This window comes from Galeopterus variegatus, unplaced genomic scaffold (genome assembly GCF_000696425.1).
Source record: "Galeopterus variegatus unplaced genomic scaffold, G_variegatus-3.0.2 Scaffold103, whole genome shotgun sequence".
NCBI lineage: Eukaryota > Metazoa > Chordata > Mammalia > Dermoptera > Cynocephalidae > Galeopterus > Galeopterus variegatus.
The window spans coordinates 368438-385982 of record NW_007726214.1 but is presented as its reverse complement, the minus strand read 5'-3'; the positions used below and the strand labels follow the sequence as shown (position 1 = coordinate 385982).

Here is a 17545-nt window from a genome sequence, read left to right as displayed (position 1 = left end):
AGTTAACTCTCTCTTATCTATAAAAGAACTTTGTGAAATGTATTTTTCTACTACAATCCACAGCTCAGTGAAGCCTACAATATTTTAAATACTTCAAAGACAGGTCCTTGGATACAGCTAGTTGGATAAGAGACGTAGCCAAAGCCAAACAGAAATACCTTGATTAGCCATAGTTTCAAAGTATTAGTCCTATTCTATTTCTTAAAAACACAAGTTAAGTACTAAAGAACATAAAACTTTAGTGCCTGCCACAGTGCTGAATTAATTAGTTGTCAATAAATATTTGTGTAGTGAACATGATAAATAAATAAAAATATTTATTTAGGACTGCCTGGTTAGCTCAGATAGCTAGAGCTTGGCCTTGTAACACCAAGGTCAAGCATTCAGTTTCCCATACTGGCCAGCTGCCAGAAAAAAAAAATTATTCACACCCAAGCCAGAAAAAAGGTTACCTGTTGGAAGCTGTCTCTTAGAAGCTGCTGGTCTTCAGGATGACAGAATTCTACAATATTCTTTCCTAAGAGTTCCTAAAAGGGAGAAAGAAGACTGAGATAAACACTTTTACGGTCATCTAATTTTCCTGGTCCATCGACTGGGGACTTGGATTTTATTCTATCTTTATCCTAAGATTGTAGATAAGTGTGGAGGGAAAAAAAAAGAGAGAGAGAGAAGATAGAATCTACTAAGCAGCTGGCTTCTAGAACATTTCTCTTTTTCAGAATATTATACATGCATTTTGCATTTATTACAGGTTTTAGGTATAGTTTACATTTATAATTCACTCACTCTAAGTATGTAATTTGATGATTTCTAAGAAGTTCATAGATTTGTGCAATCATTTCCACAATCCAGTTTTAGATCATGTTCACTGACCCCAAAATTTCCCTTTGCCCATCTACAGTCAATCTCTGCTCCCACTCCTACCCCAACTCCTGCCAACCACTGACTTGCCTTCTGCCTTTCAGTTTTGCCTTTTCTAGAAATTTCATATAAATGGAATCATACAACATATAGCATTTGTCTATGGCTTATTTCACTTAACATAATATTTTTGAAGTTCATATATGTTGTTGCATGTGTCAGTTTTTTCCTTTTTATTTCTTAGCAGTATTCTAAAATGGATATAGCACAATTTGTGTAATCATTCACAAAATGTTAATGGACATTTAGACTGTTTCCACTTTTTAGCTATTATAAATAATACAGCTATGAACATTTGTGTAAAAATCTTTGTGTGATCATGTTTTCATTTCTCTTGGGTGGATAACCAGGAGTAGAACTGTGAGGTCGCAAGATAAGCATATGTTTAATTTTTTAGGAAACTGCCAAAATGTCATTGCAAAGTAGCTATACCATTTTACATGTCTACTAACAATGAATGAAGTTCCAGCTTCTCCATATTCTCACCAACCCTTTTTGATTATAGTCATTCCAGTGGTTACACAGTAGTATCTCAATGTGGTTTTAATTTGCACTTTCCTAATGACTAATAATGATGTTGAGCATCTTTTTCATGTGCCTTTCATATTTCTTTTTTGGTAAGATGTTGAATCTTGTGTCCTTTTTTTACTGGTTGTTTGACTTAATGAGTTGTATGAATTGTTTATATATTCTACATACAAATCCTTTTTCAGATATATAACTTGCAAATATTTTCTCCTAGTTTGTGTCTTTTCACTTCAGTGATATCTTTTTAAGAGGACAAATTTTAATATTGATAAAATCCAATTCATCGGTTTTTTTCTTTTGTGAATCAGGCTTTTATATAAGAGTTCTCTGCCTAATTCATGATCACAAAGATTTTCTCCTCAAAGTTTACTTATAATTTTAGCTCTTATACATATAGGACTTTGAGTTGACTTTTGTGTGTTGTGTGAGGTAAGGTCTAAGTTTCTTTTCACATATGGATATCTAGTTGTTCCATCGTCATTTGTTAGAGAGACTTATTTTCCCCACTGAATTGTCTTGGTACCTTTCCTGAAAATCAGTTGACCATAAATGTGAGAATAGCTTCTATTCTGGCCTACTGATCTATATATCTATCCTTACACCAACACCACACTGTCTTGATAACAGCAGCTTTATAGTGCTGAATTAGGTAGTATAAACCCAACTTTATTCTTTGTTTTCTAGACCTCATTTTCACTAACCTCTTCACACAGCCATAGCGAAAAGTCCCCCCTGGTTTTGATGGTTTTGAAAGCTTATATAAAGAATCAATTCAGGGATAGTAAGCTGGTCTGCTGAATGAGTAAATTACAATAACTGGTGTTAAATCTGCATAATTTATGGGTTACTATTCATTTTGATAATTACATGAACTACTTAAAGGTGGCCACACCAACATAACTAATTAAAGTTAGCACTACTATCTGTGTTAATATCAGTAACGAAAAATACTTATTTGTATCTGCTGCTGCCACTTGGTTTCACAAGCCATATTTCTCTAGATGAAATGATAGCCTTGACAGAAAGCCAAGAATTAATTTAGCTACTGATAGAATAAGATCATCTCTTTTTCCGAACTAGTGCACGTATGTTTTGCCTGTCTCTAGAGTTACACAATTGCATAATCTCAACATAGGCAAGGGAAAACAGAGGCCTAAGTATCAATGATGTATCAGCTCCAGTTCCTCACCTGTGGCTGGTAGCCAACAGTAGCCACACAGCGGTGATCGACAAAAGTGAAGATCCCCTCAATGTTGTGTCGGGAGATGAACTCTGTTGGTTGACAAACATTACTCATGTCTGTACAGTTGGGAGAACTAGTTACCTAAGAGTGAAGAGATAAAATGAGGTAAAACGATACCATTTTTTACAGATGTATTTCCCATCTCCTCATGGTCATCTGCATACACATGAGACTTCCAGTTTTAGGGATTTCTAAACTTTCACATCTCATCCAGAAAGGATAAAATGGCAATCAGAGAAGGCATGAAGTCAATCTCTATTCTCTTACATGTACTCCTTACCAAGTTAGTGAAGCAAGAAAAAAATTAATTCAATCTAAAACCCACCTACTTTCATCTGGCTAGGCTGTGCTCATTATTCAGACTGCAAAATTATGGTCCAAGTAATCAAGAAATTTATACTTATGAAGAATAAAAATAATTTCACTTCTCTATTGTTAGTCATGTAATGGTGAAATGAAAAGGAACTCTCTTCTTTTATACAGGGGCAAAAGAAATTAACTAAAAATAGAAAATTCAGCATTGTAAAGCTAAAAATAAGAATGATAAGGGGAAAAGATCTCCTTCCTCTCACACTCTTCAATTTTTGCTAAATCCAAAAGTAGCAAAGGTCACTATAAAAGCCATAATTTTGGGCCAACCCCGTGGCGCACTCGGGAGGGTGTAGCGCTGGGAGCGCAGAGGCACTCCCGCCGCGGGTTCAGATCCTATATAGGGATGGCCAGTGCGCTCACTGGCGGAGCGCGGTGTGGGCGACACCACACCAAGGGTTGCGATCCCCTTACCAGTCACAAAAAAAAAAAGGCAAAATAAAATAAAAAATAAAAGCCATAATTTTCCTTCAAATTTTTGGAGTTTTATGGAACTCATTAATATGCAGAGATTTAAAAAAAAAAATTTAACATGATCAAGTCCTGAAGGAGATTTCTTCTCATTGAAAAGGGATGTAGATGTGAAAAATTCATACTTGCCTGCAATCTGCCAATGGCCACTAGGCAAAACTTGCTCCCCTGGCCGGCCTCTGGGTCATCATCTGGGAGGGAAACACCTTCAGGAAGGTGAAATTAAAAGGTTTAACAAAGATTTCAAACTCAAATGCCTTCAAAAGTCAGGCAGGTAAAGATTCAAATTACACTTAGGTAGAAAGAGGCTAGGTATAAAGCAATAGAGAGTGACAAATGATAATAATAACAATAAAGGTAAACAATTACATAGAATTTACCATATATGCCAGTCATTGTTTTAAGTACACACACACACACACACACACACACACACACACACGAGGGTACTTCAAAAAGTTTGTAGAAAAATAGAATTAAAAGATAATACAAATCTTTCCATGAACTTTTTTTTCCCCATGAGTACCCTTGTATATTAATTCATATATTTTACCCATATTAATTGTAATAAACTGGACAGTACAAGTTCTACCCAAAGTATTCTAAAAAATTATGCTGGCCAAACTAAACCCATATAAAGGCAGCCATTCTGTGACCTCATCAGGAAGAGAACAGATAGATGTCTTGCCTAACTTGTGACTTTTTAAACTAAGCAAACGACCAAAAATGAAATTATACCAAACACCAATAGTTATTTATGTCTCTTGGAAAAGAGAGAAGCCACTGTTTTACATGGAAAGGAAAGATGACTGCATTTCCCCTTTATTTTTTTGCATAGTTATCTTCTTATCCAGAAAAATAGTATTTCTTTGGGCCGAGCCCGTGGCACACTCGGGAGAGTGCGGCACTGGGAGTGCAGCAGTGCTCCTGCCGCGGGTTCGGATCCTATATAGGGATGACTGGTGTGCTCACAGCGTTCACTGGCTGAGCGCGGTGCGGCTGGTCTCAAAAAGGACAAAAAAAAAATAGTACTTCTTTGATAGCTATACAAAAGTATGAAAAATCATACATACCTTAAATGTATGACTTATACAATATATAGACTAAAAAGTCAAAATGTCATTCCTACTTAAAATTAATTTTTCTTAATTACATTACCATTTCTTGGGTGCCTACCATACGCCAGACAGTGGGCCAGATGCTTTCCATATGTTAACTCAAATCCTCACAATAACCCTACATGGGATGTATCACCTCCAAATTAGATTAGAAAACTGAGGTTTATAAAGGTCAAGCAATTTATCCTAGGTTATACTGCTAATAAATAACAATGCCTGGAATCAAACCCAGGTTTTTCCAAATCCAAAGTTTACTCTCTTTCCAAAATACACCACCGTGCCTCTTTTCTCTTAGTTTCTATCTCTCCCAAACACCCACTTCCCAATAATACCCATCCAACAGGGAAGTAATAAAGTTGCTAAGATTTGGAAACTCTGACAAGCCAATTTAAAAAGTTGATCCTTGTACCCCAACCACTTTTCTCACATGCCCTGTTTGACCTCAGTTCTAGTGAAGCTAATATGCTCACAGGTTCATTTAAAGACTTTACAGAGAATACCTCCTTTATAAGTTACTTGACATTTCCCCTTCATCCCTCAAAGTATTGCTCCTACTTTAGAAATCTTTGCCAAATTAAATGTATTCAATGCCAATGTTTCTTTGCAACAACAGCTTAGAAAATAGGCATTCAGTACACATTATTATGCATTTGCACATTTAAAAACTACATTCTGTGACAGCCAATTTTAAGTCACGTTAAAGTCTGGGTATACCATATCCTCAACTGGAATATAAGCTCAATAATGAAAGGGAAGGAGGCTGCTTTTTCTTTTCTACTTTCTTTCAACTTATACCAAAGTACATTTCATATATCAGGTACACAATAAATGTCAGCTAATTTTCTTGGACTCTGTGAAGAACCAACTGCACCAAGGGAGAAATCACTTTCCAACTTTCCTACCTGCTGGGGGCCAGGCCTTGATGTAGCCTGTGCAGTGGACCACCACGAAGTGAGGCTCCCCATCCTTCACAGAGCCAAGTCCATTCCTAGAAGAGTTATAGGAGTCAGGAGAAAAACCCTATGCAGTAAAACTAAAAAAGCAATGCTGGCTTAGTACCTTTAACTTTAGGTTCTTGGGTGTTTAGAAAACAGGATAATCAGTACATGGAACTTTCCCACCCAAAAGTGATAACCATATTTTTAACCTTGCCAAAGTAAAGCAACCAAGAGGTATGGCAGCAGGAAGAAAGTAGGTAAAGCAGTAAGGCAACTTGCCGAAACAGGATGAGCAGGAGAAACTTTAGAAGTTCAGGAAAATATTACCAGGAAAAAAAAAAGTAATTGGGAGGTGAGGGCTGAGGGTTAGGGCTGCTGAAGGAAGGACTACAGTAACATAGATGAAAAAGCGATGATCTATACAGATAGTTGGCTATCCCTTTGGTTTTCACTGCTTAGGACCTTACCTGCATCTGTTCCTCACAAAGCTCAGTCTATTCATGGATACTGGGTCCACAGAGCTATTGCCACACCTGTTTCAAAGAACAGAGATTAAAAGCAGTCAGGCTGTAACATCAAAGAACTTTCCATAGTAACAGCAGGATAACAGGCTCTGGATAAAACTAGACAGAGAAAACTGGTAACAATACTCCTAACAAAAAAGGATAAAGGTAAGTCTGATTTGGTATTTCTAAAACTTGCAATTATCCTAGACTGTGAAGCCAAAATATTCCATGTGCTTTTCAAATGCAAAGATTCTCTACATCAGGAGTTGGCAAAGTTTTCTATTGAGGACCAGATAGTAACTATTTTCAGATTTGTGGGCCATGTAGTCTGTTGCAACCAATCAACTCTGGCATTAGAGCATGAAAGCAGCCATAGATAATAGGTAAACAAATGGGCATGGCTATGTTCCAACAAAATTTTATTTACAAATAAAAGTCTGTGGTTTGCTGACTCCTGCTTTACGTTAACCACAACCTAATCTATTTGCTACATTTCATTCTTATTCATCTTGCTCCTGCTTATGTCTTTGCACTAACCACGTCCACATGTTGAATACAGTATCAACAATCCTACTTTCCTTTTCTCATTTCTTCAAGTAATAATAATAAATAAAATCTGCATAAAGTTTAATATGTGCCATGCTCCGTTCTAAATACCTTTACATATATTAATTCATCTAACCCTCATAACAACTTTATGAGGTCAGTATTAATATTACCTCTAATATTAGATGATAAAATCAAAGCACAAAGTAATCGTGTAATCTGTCCAAGGTTTCAGAACATAGTGTCAAGGCTAGAGTTCAAATCCATATAATACTATGGATTAAAACAAAATCCAGCAGTCTGAGTCCAGAGGATACTCTGAACCACTAAGCCACGTAATATTCAATTCTGTACGTCTCCCAGGAAACCTTCCTGAATGATATCCTATCCATCATTTCTAACAGGCATCCTCTTAGTACAATGTAGTCAATTTCCATTATACACCCTGAACTGATTTTGTGACTTTAAGAGATGCTTTCTACTTGTGTAGAAAGGACCAAACATCCCTTCTACAGAATCCTATAATATATAGAATATAATTTGTAAACAGTAAACACTAACTGAAAGACATAATATGGAAGTCTCAAATTTGTAACTTAAAAAAATGCAGAAATGATCTAAGTACATAATGGCAAAAAAACAGGTTTTGGAGTCAGACTATTAGGGATTAAAACAAAATCCTGTATCATACACTATCTATGTAATCTTGGTAAGTTAATTTCTTTGAATGAGTTTTTTCATCAGCTAAGTGGTAATCATAAATCTTACTCCATAGGGCAGTTGCAGGATTAAAAGAAGATGACAGAAATAAAGCATCTATCACAGTATCTGGCATGGGAGTTCAGTAACTGTTAGTTCCCTTACCAAACACTTTATTCTGTATTACAACCCATCTGGGTCTTGAGAGTTAAATTTAATCCAACTGGAGCTTGGATTTAAAATATTAACCCCTCTGTCAGGAATAAAACCCTCAGCTCTTGATTCTCCCTATGCCAAATCCTCAGATTGACACTCACCTCATTCGGCAAATAAATGATCTCCTTGAACCCATACACATCCTCATGGAAGACTGCTGACCTTCCTTTTTCACTGTTCCCGTCTTTAGATCCAGGATACGCCCTGAAAAAGGATGTGAAGAGCAGTCTGGAGTGCATTTTTGTGTGAAGGGGAGAGATACTGGAGGCAAAGATAAGTAAGCACCTTATTTGTGCCCTCCAATCCCCTTGCTTATAACAGAATAGGCAAGGCAGAATGGATTTTTTTCTAAGCCTAAAATACTTCAATTCTCTTCAATGAATCTCACTCTTAAATTCAATAGCAGCACTAAAAATAACCTTGTGCAATGGAAGTTATAAGTGGAAAGTAGTGGTGGAAAGCAAGAGGCAAGGCTACAGTGTCACATTCTATAAGGCCTGATTATTTTTATACACATACAGACATACACACACAGAGTACGTGTCATTGGTTTAAAACCAAATAATTTTACATTCTACAGAAACACACTTCTGTCTCAAGTCAAAATTGTTTCTCCCCTTTATTACATAGAAACCAAGGGAAACTTTTGGGGAAAAGGAAGAACTAGAAAAATGAAATGCATGACAATACAAAAGAGAGGAAAACTAAAGATTAACATTACTAACCATATTGGAATTTCTTACACTTAATTTTAACTACCAATTTTTATCTGCTTCCACCTTAAGATTTTTTCTAGAGTTGCCCAGGAACGAATGTGACTTGTTTCTTCTAGCCAAACTCTGGCAAAAGGATTGAACAGCATTAAAATGGGGCAGACGGAGGGAGTGGCGGGGAAATGCTACAAATAGAAAAAACAACCAAAAACCCCTTTACAACTTTACACTGAATAGCCACCCTCTATAAAATAAAAATCTGTTATCAAAGAAGCTAGCACATAAAGCCAAGCACAAGTGGGTAGTAAAAAATACCAGTAATTATCCATACAAATGAGACAGAAGCATGGATAATTCCTATAGAAGGGGGAAAAAAAATTGTTGTAGATTTGGCTTTTGCCATTTTATCTGTACTAACATAACTATAAAAAGTAAACTTTTATATGAGCATTATTACTAATGAGACATTTTCTAAAGATGAGCCACAAAGTAGATAATCTACGTGCAAATAAAAAGAACTAATTATGTTCACTAACGGAGAAAATTCTAGAAGTCTTGCTGGATTCAACAAACCAATTTAAGAGCTAAAATATATATATATATATATTTTTTTTTTTGATGGCTGGCCAGTACAGGGATCCAAACCCTTGACCTTGGTGTTATAACACTGTGTGCTAAAATATTTCTTGTGCCTCAGAAAAAAATGAAGAAACAACTTCCCATTCATTTCCCAGCCACATAACTCTCACCGGTCAGGGCATTTTCCGAAGTGGAAAGCTGCTCACGAAGTTTATCCACATCATCTGGGTGAACCTGATCATAGAGTGTGCTGCCAAACCATTCAGACTGTGGCTGGTTCAAAACAGGAGTCACTGAGTCAGAGACATACACCACCCGGCCTGTCTCACATGAGACAATAAACAGAAAACCATCTGCTGCCTCCAATATCAAATGTTTCAGTTCCTGCCCAAGGAAAAGAAATAAAAGTTAAACTGAACTCTGAAAAACCAAGTATTTCTATTCAAGGGAAGAAGTAAGACATTTAGGCCATATGTATCTCCATAAGCAACTGCTGGCTCATACCTGATCCACAGATAGAGGTTTCTACCCAAAACGTAATCACCTTCATTGACAACATTGTTTTTTCTAATAGATATTTCCTCAATTTCTCTGTCACTATCTACTTCTTCCTCTTTATCTCAGGATTGAAAAGGGAGAATAAAAAGGCTCACCACTAACAATAACTGACTTCTTGTTTCCATTCTCTCTGGTCTCTTTTTAGGATCTTGCTTGACAAATATCCCACTTTCTAACTTTCTCCTCAGGCCTATAAATGCAATCAAATTTTCTCAATTCTATACAATCTTTCCTCAACTTGGCCCAACTCCTCTCTCTTTTTTAATGCCAAGCTTATACTAAGAATAATGTTATACTTACTGGCTCTATTCTCTTTTCTATTATTTCTCAATCCCACTGCAATCTTCACTCTAAACCACTGTATTAATTTTTTTAAGGAGGTTACTAATATCCTCTTAATTGCAAATTCAAGTCCCCTTTCCTGGGTCCTCATCATTTTATTCAACCTCTCTACAGAATCTGACACTGCTGTCCTTTAAATTTTATTTCCCCCTAGCTGCTTCTATGAGACTACACCCCAATTTTTGCTTCTTCCTCTGCTATGGGTTCTTTCCTTTGTTCAAATCTTTTTTTTTTTCCTTTTTTTTTTTTCCCCAATTTTTGCTTCTTCCTCTGCTATGGGTTCTTTCCTTTGTTCAAATCTTTTTTTTTTTTAATCTTTTTTTTTTTTTCGTGTCCGGCAACGGATCGCAACCCTCAGTGTCGCGCCCGTACTGGACCGGGACCGGCAACGGGATCGCAACCCTCGGTGTTGCGCCCACACCTCGCTCAGCCAGTGAGCGGGAACCGGTCTGTATGTGGGATCCGAACCCTTGGCGGGAGCGCCGCCGCACTCCCAAGCGGCGCACTGTAGCAGTGCGCCACTGGGCCGGCCCTGTTCAAATCTTAAATGTAGACATTTCCAAGGTTCTATCTTAAATCCTCTTCTCCACTGATACCATATTTCTTTCCTGGGAAATCATATCCACCCCTCCCCACTTTAAAATGATGTACAAGTCTATATCCCTAGACTTGCTTGATTTTTTTTTCTCAAGCTTTTAGCAGACCTGAATTTCAAGTATCTGTCAAACATTTCCAAATAGATATTCTACCAGCAACTCAATGTCAACATCTCAAAACTTCAATTCTTATTTCTCTCTCCAAAAAACAATCTTCATGCTTTTCCAGTATTCCCTTTCTTGCTTAACAGCATCCTCCCAAACTAGTAGCCTCAAAATCTAACTACTCACCCTCATATTTCCTTGATAACTAACTCATTTTATCAATTCTACTTTCCAATACTACATCACTGTGGAAGTAATCTTATGCCAAGAATAACAAAGTGGTCTCCCTGCTTTCACTCTCTCCACTTCATCCTTAAAATGCCATCATATCTACTAATACATTTTTGATGGCTCCCCACTGCCTAAAAATTAAAATCTAAATTCTTAACACACCTTAACATTTCATCATCAGGTCCCAAGCCCACCTTCCTATTATCTCCCAAAACATGCTAAACCTTTCCTTGAACAACTCAATTACTCTCATACGTCTAAATTTTTGCTCAAGTTATTGCTCAAATTTATATCACTACTCCCCAATTCATTTCCCATATCCAACTTTTATAGGACATATTACTGTACCTCTATTATAGAATTGGTTCCGTGTTTATGATTTATTTATTTACATGTCTATTTCCACCACTATCTCTTCTTAGCTTTCTTTACATTTCTCACTGTACAAAGCACCTGATTTGTCCACAAAAGGTAAATAACTCAAGTTTGTTGAATCAATACCTACACATATACTTACAGCAAATTAACTATGTCAATGTACACAGCTATAAAATCTGTGCTATATGTTCTTTCAAATAGACCATCCTATTTGGAAAATTCTTAATCCTTTCTCCCAAACCATAGTCCTTCTTTTTAATCCTTTAACTAAAATGGTGGCATTACAGGTAAGTATTTTTCTTCCTTATACTTCCTGTATTTTCCAAATTTTTCTGCAATGATCATGTATTACTTTTAACAATCAAAATAGAACATGGCTTCCTTCTCAGAAGTTTTCTCTAACCATCCTCACTCAAGTCTAACCCTTCTATTCACTTTAACCGTCCTTCCAGTATATATCTACCTAGTCCCACATAAATTAATAATAATAAAAAAATCTTCTCTATATGCCTTTTCCTATCATTTTTTACTTGTGTGTGTATCCTGCTACTTACATATTTATATTCAGACTGAATTCCTGAAAGGCAGAAAATATTTCTGCCTTCTCTAATTTTTTCACAGTTCATCAAATATAACAGCACTTCCCTGTGCAATAATGACTGCCTGATAAAATTCTCTATCACTAAAAGTGGAAGCTGCTTCAGGGATGAGAAATGGTTTTCTTCCATCCTCTAGAACCCCAAGGAAGAGGACTGGTTCCATGGACATAATCATCTCTCTCTGTGATTCTACTGTTCTTCTTCCATCTTGTAGGCTGTATTCATGAATCAGTTCTAAAATACCTATAAGCTTGTTAAATAGTTTTAACAACTCTTCTCACTTCTCACTGTCCCAATGCTAGTTAGTGGCAAAACCAAGGACTGAAACCCATTTTCCCATGGTCTAAATTTTTCCTGAACAGCTGAATTCTTGTCCAAAAAAATCAAAAATTTCAACAGATTCACCCAGATTCTAGACTCTTCTGAGCTGTAAGTCCCAGAGACCTGATCAGTGAGGAAAGACGGCTTATAGGAGCCATCAGTGGATGTGTTGCCAGTTCCCCTCAAGGACTTCATGTGAGAAACTGCCATGCGTAAGATGGTTAGCTTGTCTGGTTTTCGAGCCAGGGCACTACAGGTGGGTACCATGTCCGACAGTTCTGTGATGTAGGCTGTCATCTTGTTCCGTCGTCGCCGTTCAATTTCACTATGATTTTCCCTGCAAAGAGAGGAAAAGCCCCATCCAGGTGGTCACATCTGTTCATTTGGTAGCAGGGAGAGTGATATGGATACCAAGTGAGCTGCTGAAGAATGTGGTATTTAAATTTAGTGATGCTTAAGTCTCAGAAGTTAAAGTTAGGTTTGCCAACCTTCTCATGCAGAGCAAGCATGGAACAGAAACTAACAACGCAGACAGACAACAAGCAAATACTGTAATTCCCTCTATCTCCTGGAAACTTCACTTCCTATGTAAATTACCATGTCCTCAGAACAAAAAACATTTAAAGAAATTATAGTATTTAAAACTGTCGATTACACTCACTCAAGTTCCTAATGGACAAATAATCTCAGCTTGGTTGACTTCACGTTTACTAGTTCACCTTTTAAAGGTTAGAAAATAAAACAACCAGTTTTTGCCAACTCAAGTATGGTGCTCAGTAGCCGACACAAGAATTCATAATATAGATTCCCTTGGTCTATAAAATGTTGCTTTGTTGTAAGCTTCTCTCTTATTCATAACATTAGAAGGCAGACACCACACTCTAACTGAGCTAACCAGCCAGCCCTTTTATTTTATTTTATTTTTTGGCAGTTGGCCAATATGGGGATCCAAACTCTTGACCTTGTGTTGTCAGCACCACACTCTCCCAAGTGAGCTAACCGGCCAGCCCAGATTTTGAAGTTTTATTCATCCCACTAATGCACAAAATCCTACCTTTTTTATCTGGGTGTGGTGCCAGTTCACTAAACTTCTTAAGAGACTATATAATAACATCTAATAGAGGTCCCATGTGGGTCTCCAGTATGGGACAAGGTGAACTGGGGAGCAGGAATGGCGGGGAGGGTATGCTTAGAGGCCTGGAAAGAGACAATCTAGATTTCACCAGAGTAAATAGACTACATCTCCGACACTGACTTCCTCAAAATTGAGAAAGAATAATACCATTATTAAAAGAAATAATCCAGTAGTTTTCAAATAGGAATTCTGGAAAGCCCAGTAAGTTCCTTGGTGTCCTCCATGGTGATGCCTCAAGGAAAGAATCAAACAACATGCTGCATTTCTGCTTCTACTTGAGCAGCTTTGCTTTACTTCTTTTATTTACCTCTATTTTCACTTATGGATTCTATTCGAACAAAAGTTCTTTGTCAAAAAAGAAAAAGAAAAAAAAGAAACCTGTTCATCTAACATAAATCTCTTTTTTTATGAGAAGAGCAAATTGAGGTAAAGTAGTTAAATGACTTTTCCAAGGACTGCCCTCATTCCCAACGCAATGCTTTCCCCACATCATGCCAAATCAGTTTTCTGAAGAATTATAGGGTTAGTAGGAGGCATAGATTGAAATGGCAGCACAATGAGTTTGTAGCCCAGCTTAAAGAGGTAAATGACAGACAAAAGGGAGAAAACACTAAAAATAGTGTTTTCTATTAGATCTATTTCCTACTAAGTCATCCCAAATCACAGAGACCAGAAAACAGAAGTTTGGGCACATTTCTTCTCCCGTATTTCTACATTATGGACATCAGTCTCCAAAGAGAATTCTAAAGTCTTTTTCCAAATGGCAAAAAGATATCACCACATAGGTCTGTATTTAGTTACTTTGCCTGAAATATGTAAAATTCTACTCTCAAATTTAAAGTGCCTGTCTTCCTAGTATGTGACAGATTTCTGACACTGAAGTCTAGAAACCTGATCTTTTAAACAGCCACACATAAGCATCTAAAACTTTTCTGGGGACCACAATAAAGGATTCAATCATCAAAGCAACACCATTTCTGTTGTGACATAGTAATCTAGGCTGCTAGTCTACACAGTAAAATAAGACTGTGTTTTCTAGAAAGATGTGGAGTAAATGCAGAGGCCTAAATACTGGTAACTAATTGCAAATACATACATATATATATATATATATACAGGTTTTCTGATAAAAAGAGTATTTCCCCATTAAAGCACCACTAGCACAGCTGCATTATTTCTAAAAGCTTTTTGTTCTGTGAAACTTAGTGTTGAGATAAAGAGGAAAGAGAAAACTTAAAACCAATAGCAATTTCTTAAATTCCTAAGTAAAGTTCCCTCAACTCACCCACTTTCTGATGGGGGAAGCCAAAGTTCCTGATACACCCAAACTTCTAAAAAATCTTGTCCTCTCTTGCCACAGATTAGGAAAAATATAAAAAGAAAGGGGAAGAAAAGATAGAGTAAGAAAAAGATAGAAAAAGCAGCAGCATCTGCTTCATCATGCTAAAAGACACTGTTCTCCTACCTGGCAAGTCTCTCTTTATCCGCAGAACTCTGCTCATCATCCGACCTAAAAATAGAATTAATGAACTAAGCTAAAATTAAAATAAAAAGGAAGGAAGGAAGGAGAAAAGGAGAAGGAAGGAAGGGAAGGAAGGAAAGGAGAAAAGATAATAAGAGAAAAAAATAGAACAAAACAGATGCAGAGAAGAGAGGTGGGAAATGGAAATATGGGTAGGAACCTTGCCTGTAACTCTACAAAGCCATCTGTTAGAATAAAGAAAAAGTAACTTACAAGACAAAAGTCAACATAAAAACAAGGCCAATATATATTGTAAATTAACATGATCTGAACACAGAAAGCATTCTGCCAATCAATCTCTGTAGAGACCAAAGATATACAGAGTTTGAACAAGAACCAACCAAGAGAATACAGGAATACCATTCTCATACATCGCTCCCAATTTGGAAAGAAAAGTACATCCACATGTGCTATTCTATAATGAAAAGATTAAAGATAAAGTAAATTAAAGATGAGAGTACCAAGCAAGTGATCACAAATACAATCTCTCTCACTTACCTCTCCCCCTCTCACACACACATTCAGACAAAATAACCAACCAGATTTCACTGGAGAAATTATATAAATTACCTAAAGAAAACTAAGCTAGATTTCTGGCATATCCTCCATCATTGATTTGTTCCTAAAGTAATTTTTGATTCATTTACTTTACCATATCTCTCCAGTAAAGCCACAACACAGCTGGATCCCCAGTAACAACTCCACCTCCTCTGGAGGAGGATACAAAGGATTATCACTAAATTTTTCCAGAAAACTGAGATACTGTAAGAGTGAGTGGCAAATGAAGAAACACCGAGTTGGCAAGCCAGTATATTAGTACTCAATTCTATTTTAAATATATATACATTTTACATAGTTGACCTTTGAACAACATGAATTTGAACGGTGTGGGTCCACTTACACACAAATTTTTTTCCACCAACCGTAGACTGAAAATATGGAGGGCCAACTTTTCATATACACAGGTTCTGCAAGGTCAACTGGGGGACTTAAGTCTCTGCAGATTTTAGTATATGCGTGGGGTCCTGGAAACAATCCCCCTCATCTACCGAGGGACAACTATACATAAAAATAGATAAAGAAGTCTCAAATCAAATGTCTAAGTAAAGCAGGATGTATTAATAGGATAAAAGATTTAGTTACTAAAAATGACAAGTACATATGTTAAGTGAAATAAGCTAGGTAGAGAGAGAGAAATACCACATGTTCTCACTCATATGTAGAAGCTAAGAAAGCTGATCTAGAAGTAGAGAGTAGCACAGTGGTTACTAGAGACTGGTAGGGGGAGGGGGAAAAGGAAATGGGGGACAGAGAGAGGGTGATCAGTGAATACAAAATATTAAGAGAGACAGGAAGAATGGGACCTAGTAATATAGGAAGACTACACTTAACAACAAAGTACTGTGTATCTTCAAATAGCTGGTTAAGATGATGTTGAATGTTCCCAAGACAGAGAAGTGACAAATGTTTGAGGTGACAGATGTACTAAGCACTCTGATATGATCATTGCACATGGTATGAATGTACCCAAATATCACACTGTACTCCATAAGAATATACAATTATCATTGGTCAATTAAGAAAAATAAAAAGAGAAAAAATGGCAAATACAATGACTTTATCAATATATGGGAAAGTTTCTATAAAACGGTTAGTAGGAAAAAGACATACAAAATAAATAGTAATAATGAGAAAAATGTAAAAATTATGTACATATTCTGATGAGAAGAGGAACAGAACTGAATAATATCAAGTAGTTTAGAGTTTGATTTTCATTGGGTTACTTCTTTTAGATAGTTCCTAACAAACAACAAAAAAATTTTTTTTAAGTTGAGAAAATTCATACATTTTCAGCTTTTGAAGAGTCTCCACTGAATTACCAAGAAGGATATGTGAGGTGAACAACCATAACAAATCACCTTAAAGGAATGGGATCTGTTGTTTGAAAGAAAGTTAAATATCTAAAATTCCTATTACGGGCCGGCCCGGTGGCGCACTGCTACAGTGCGCCGCTTGAGAGCGTGGCGGCACTCCCGCCGAGGGTTCGGATCCCACATACAGACCGGTTCCCGCTCATTGGCTGAGCGAGGGGCAGGCGCAGCACCGAGGGTTACGATCCCGTTGCCGGTCCCGGTCCGGTACGGGCGCAACACTGAGGGTTGCGGTCCGTTGCCGGACACGAAAAAAAAAAAAAAGACAAAAAATAAAAAATAAAAAATAAAATAAAATAAAATTCCTATTACTACTATTCCTATCACTACAGATCCACAATCCCTTATCTATTCCAATATTTCTGAATGAAATGTATGAATGCATAAATATTCACATTAAGCAGGATAAATGAAGACTGAAATAGGTCATGTTTTCACGGCTTTTTGGAATTTCAGTCAAGAGACTACGAACCTGTATGACCAATACTTGTTGATGGCTTGACTTTTTTGAGGGGCGGCTGGCCAGTATGGGCTTGACTTGAATACAGCTTGAAAAACTATTCTCTGAATATCTATGATTAACTTCTCATTTTAGAGATGGTTTTTATCCTAAGATTTTAGAAATATCTACTTAAATTAGCTTTGATAAATTATTCTTCAAAAACCTTTTAAATTCACTCCTTTCCTATTGCCACTGCCACCACTCTAGCCCAGGACCTCATCATTTTATAGCTGTCCTATTATTTCAACAGCTTCCTATCTATTTCCCTGACTATAATCTTTCTCTTTAATTAATCCTAATACTACTACAAAAGAAATATCCTTACAATGCATTTTATATAATATCCTCCAATTCAAAGCCTGTGAGGACATCTTACCGCTTCAGAGTAGTATAAAACTATTCTGCCTGATATTTCTTAGCTTTCTACATCAGTGGTTCTTTTTTTTTTTTTTTTTTTTTTTTTTTTTTTTTTTTTTGT

General features: G+C 36.7%; 1 protein-coding gene across 5 annotated transcripts in view; it reads right to left on the bottom strand.

Moving 5' to 3' along the window:
* The window catches only part of ARNT (aryl hydrocarbon receptor nuclear translocator), a 55237-nt gene that overhangs the window by 8668 nt on the left and 29024 nt on the right, over window positions 1–17545 (bottom strand). For 2 of the 5 annotated variants that reach the window (XM_008584515.1, XM_008584522.1), the window contains exons 5-13: window positions 14578–14622; window positions 12101–12314; window positions 9018–9231; window positions 7657–7759; window positions 6056–6121; window positions 5553–5638; window positions 3662–3738; window positions 2639–2773; window positions 453–527 (exon numbers count right to left, since the gene is read on the bottom strand). In XM_008584515.1, the coding sequence (XP_008582737.1) occupies window positions 453–527; window positions 2639–2773; window positions 3662–3738; window positions 5553–5638; window positions 6056–6121; window positions 7657–7759; window positions 9018–9231; window positions 12101–12314; window positions 14578–14622 (1015 nt within the window). The remainder of the gene's footprint in view (window positions 1–452; window positions 528–2638; window positions 2774–3661; window positions 3739–5552; window positions 5639–6055; window positions 6122–7656; window positions 7760–9017; window positions 9232–12100; window positions 12315–14577; window positions 14623–17545) is intronic. The other 3 variants (XM_008584528.1, XM_008584535.1, XM_008584545.1) reach the window with 2 other exon arrangements.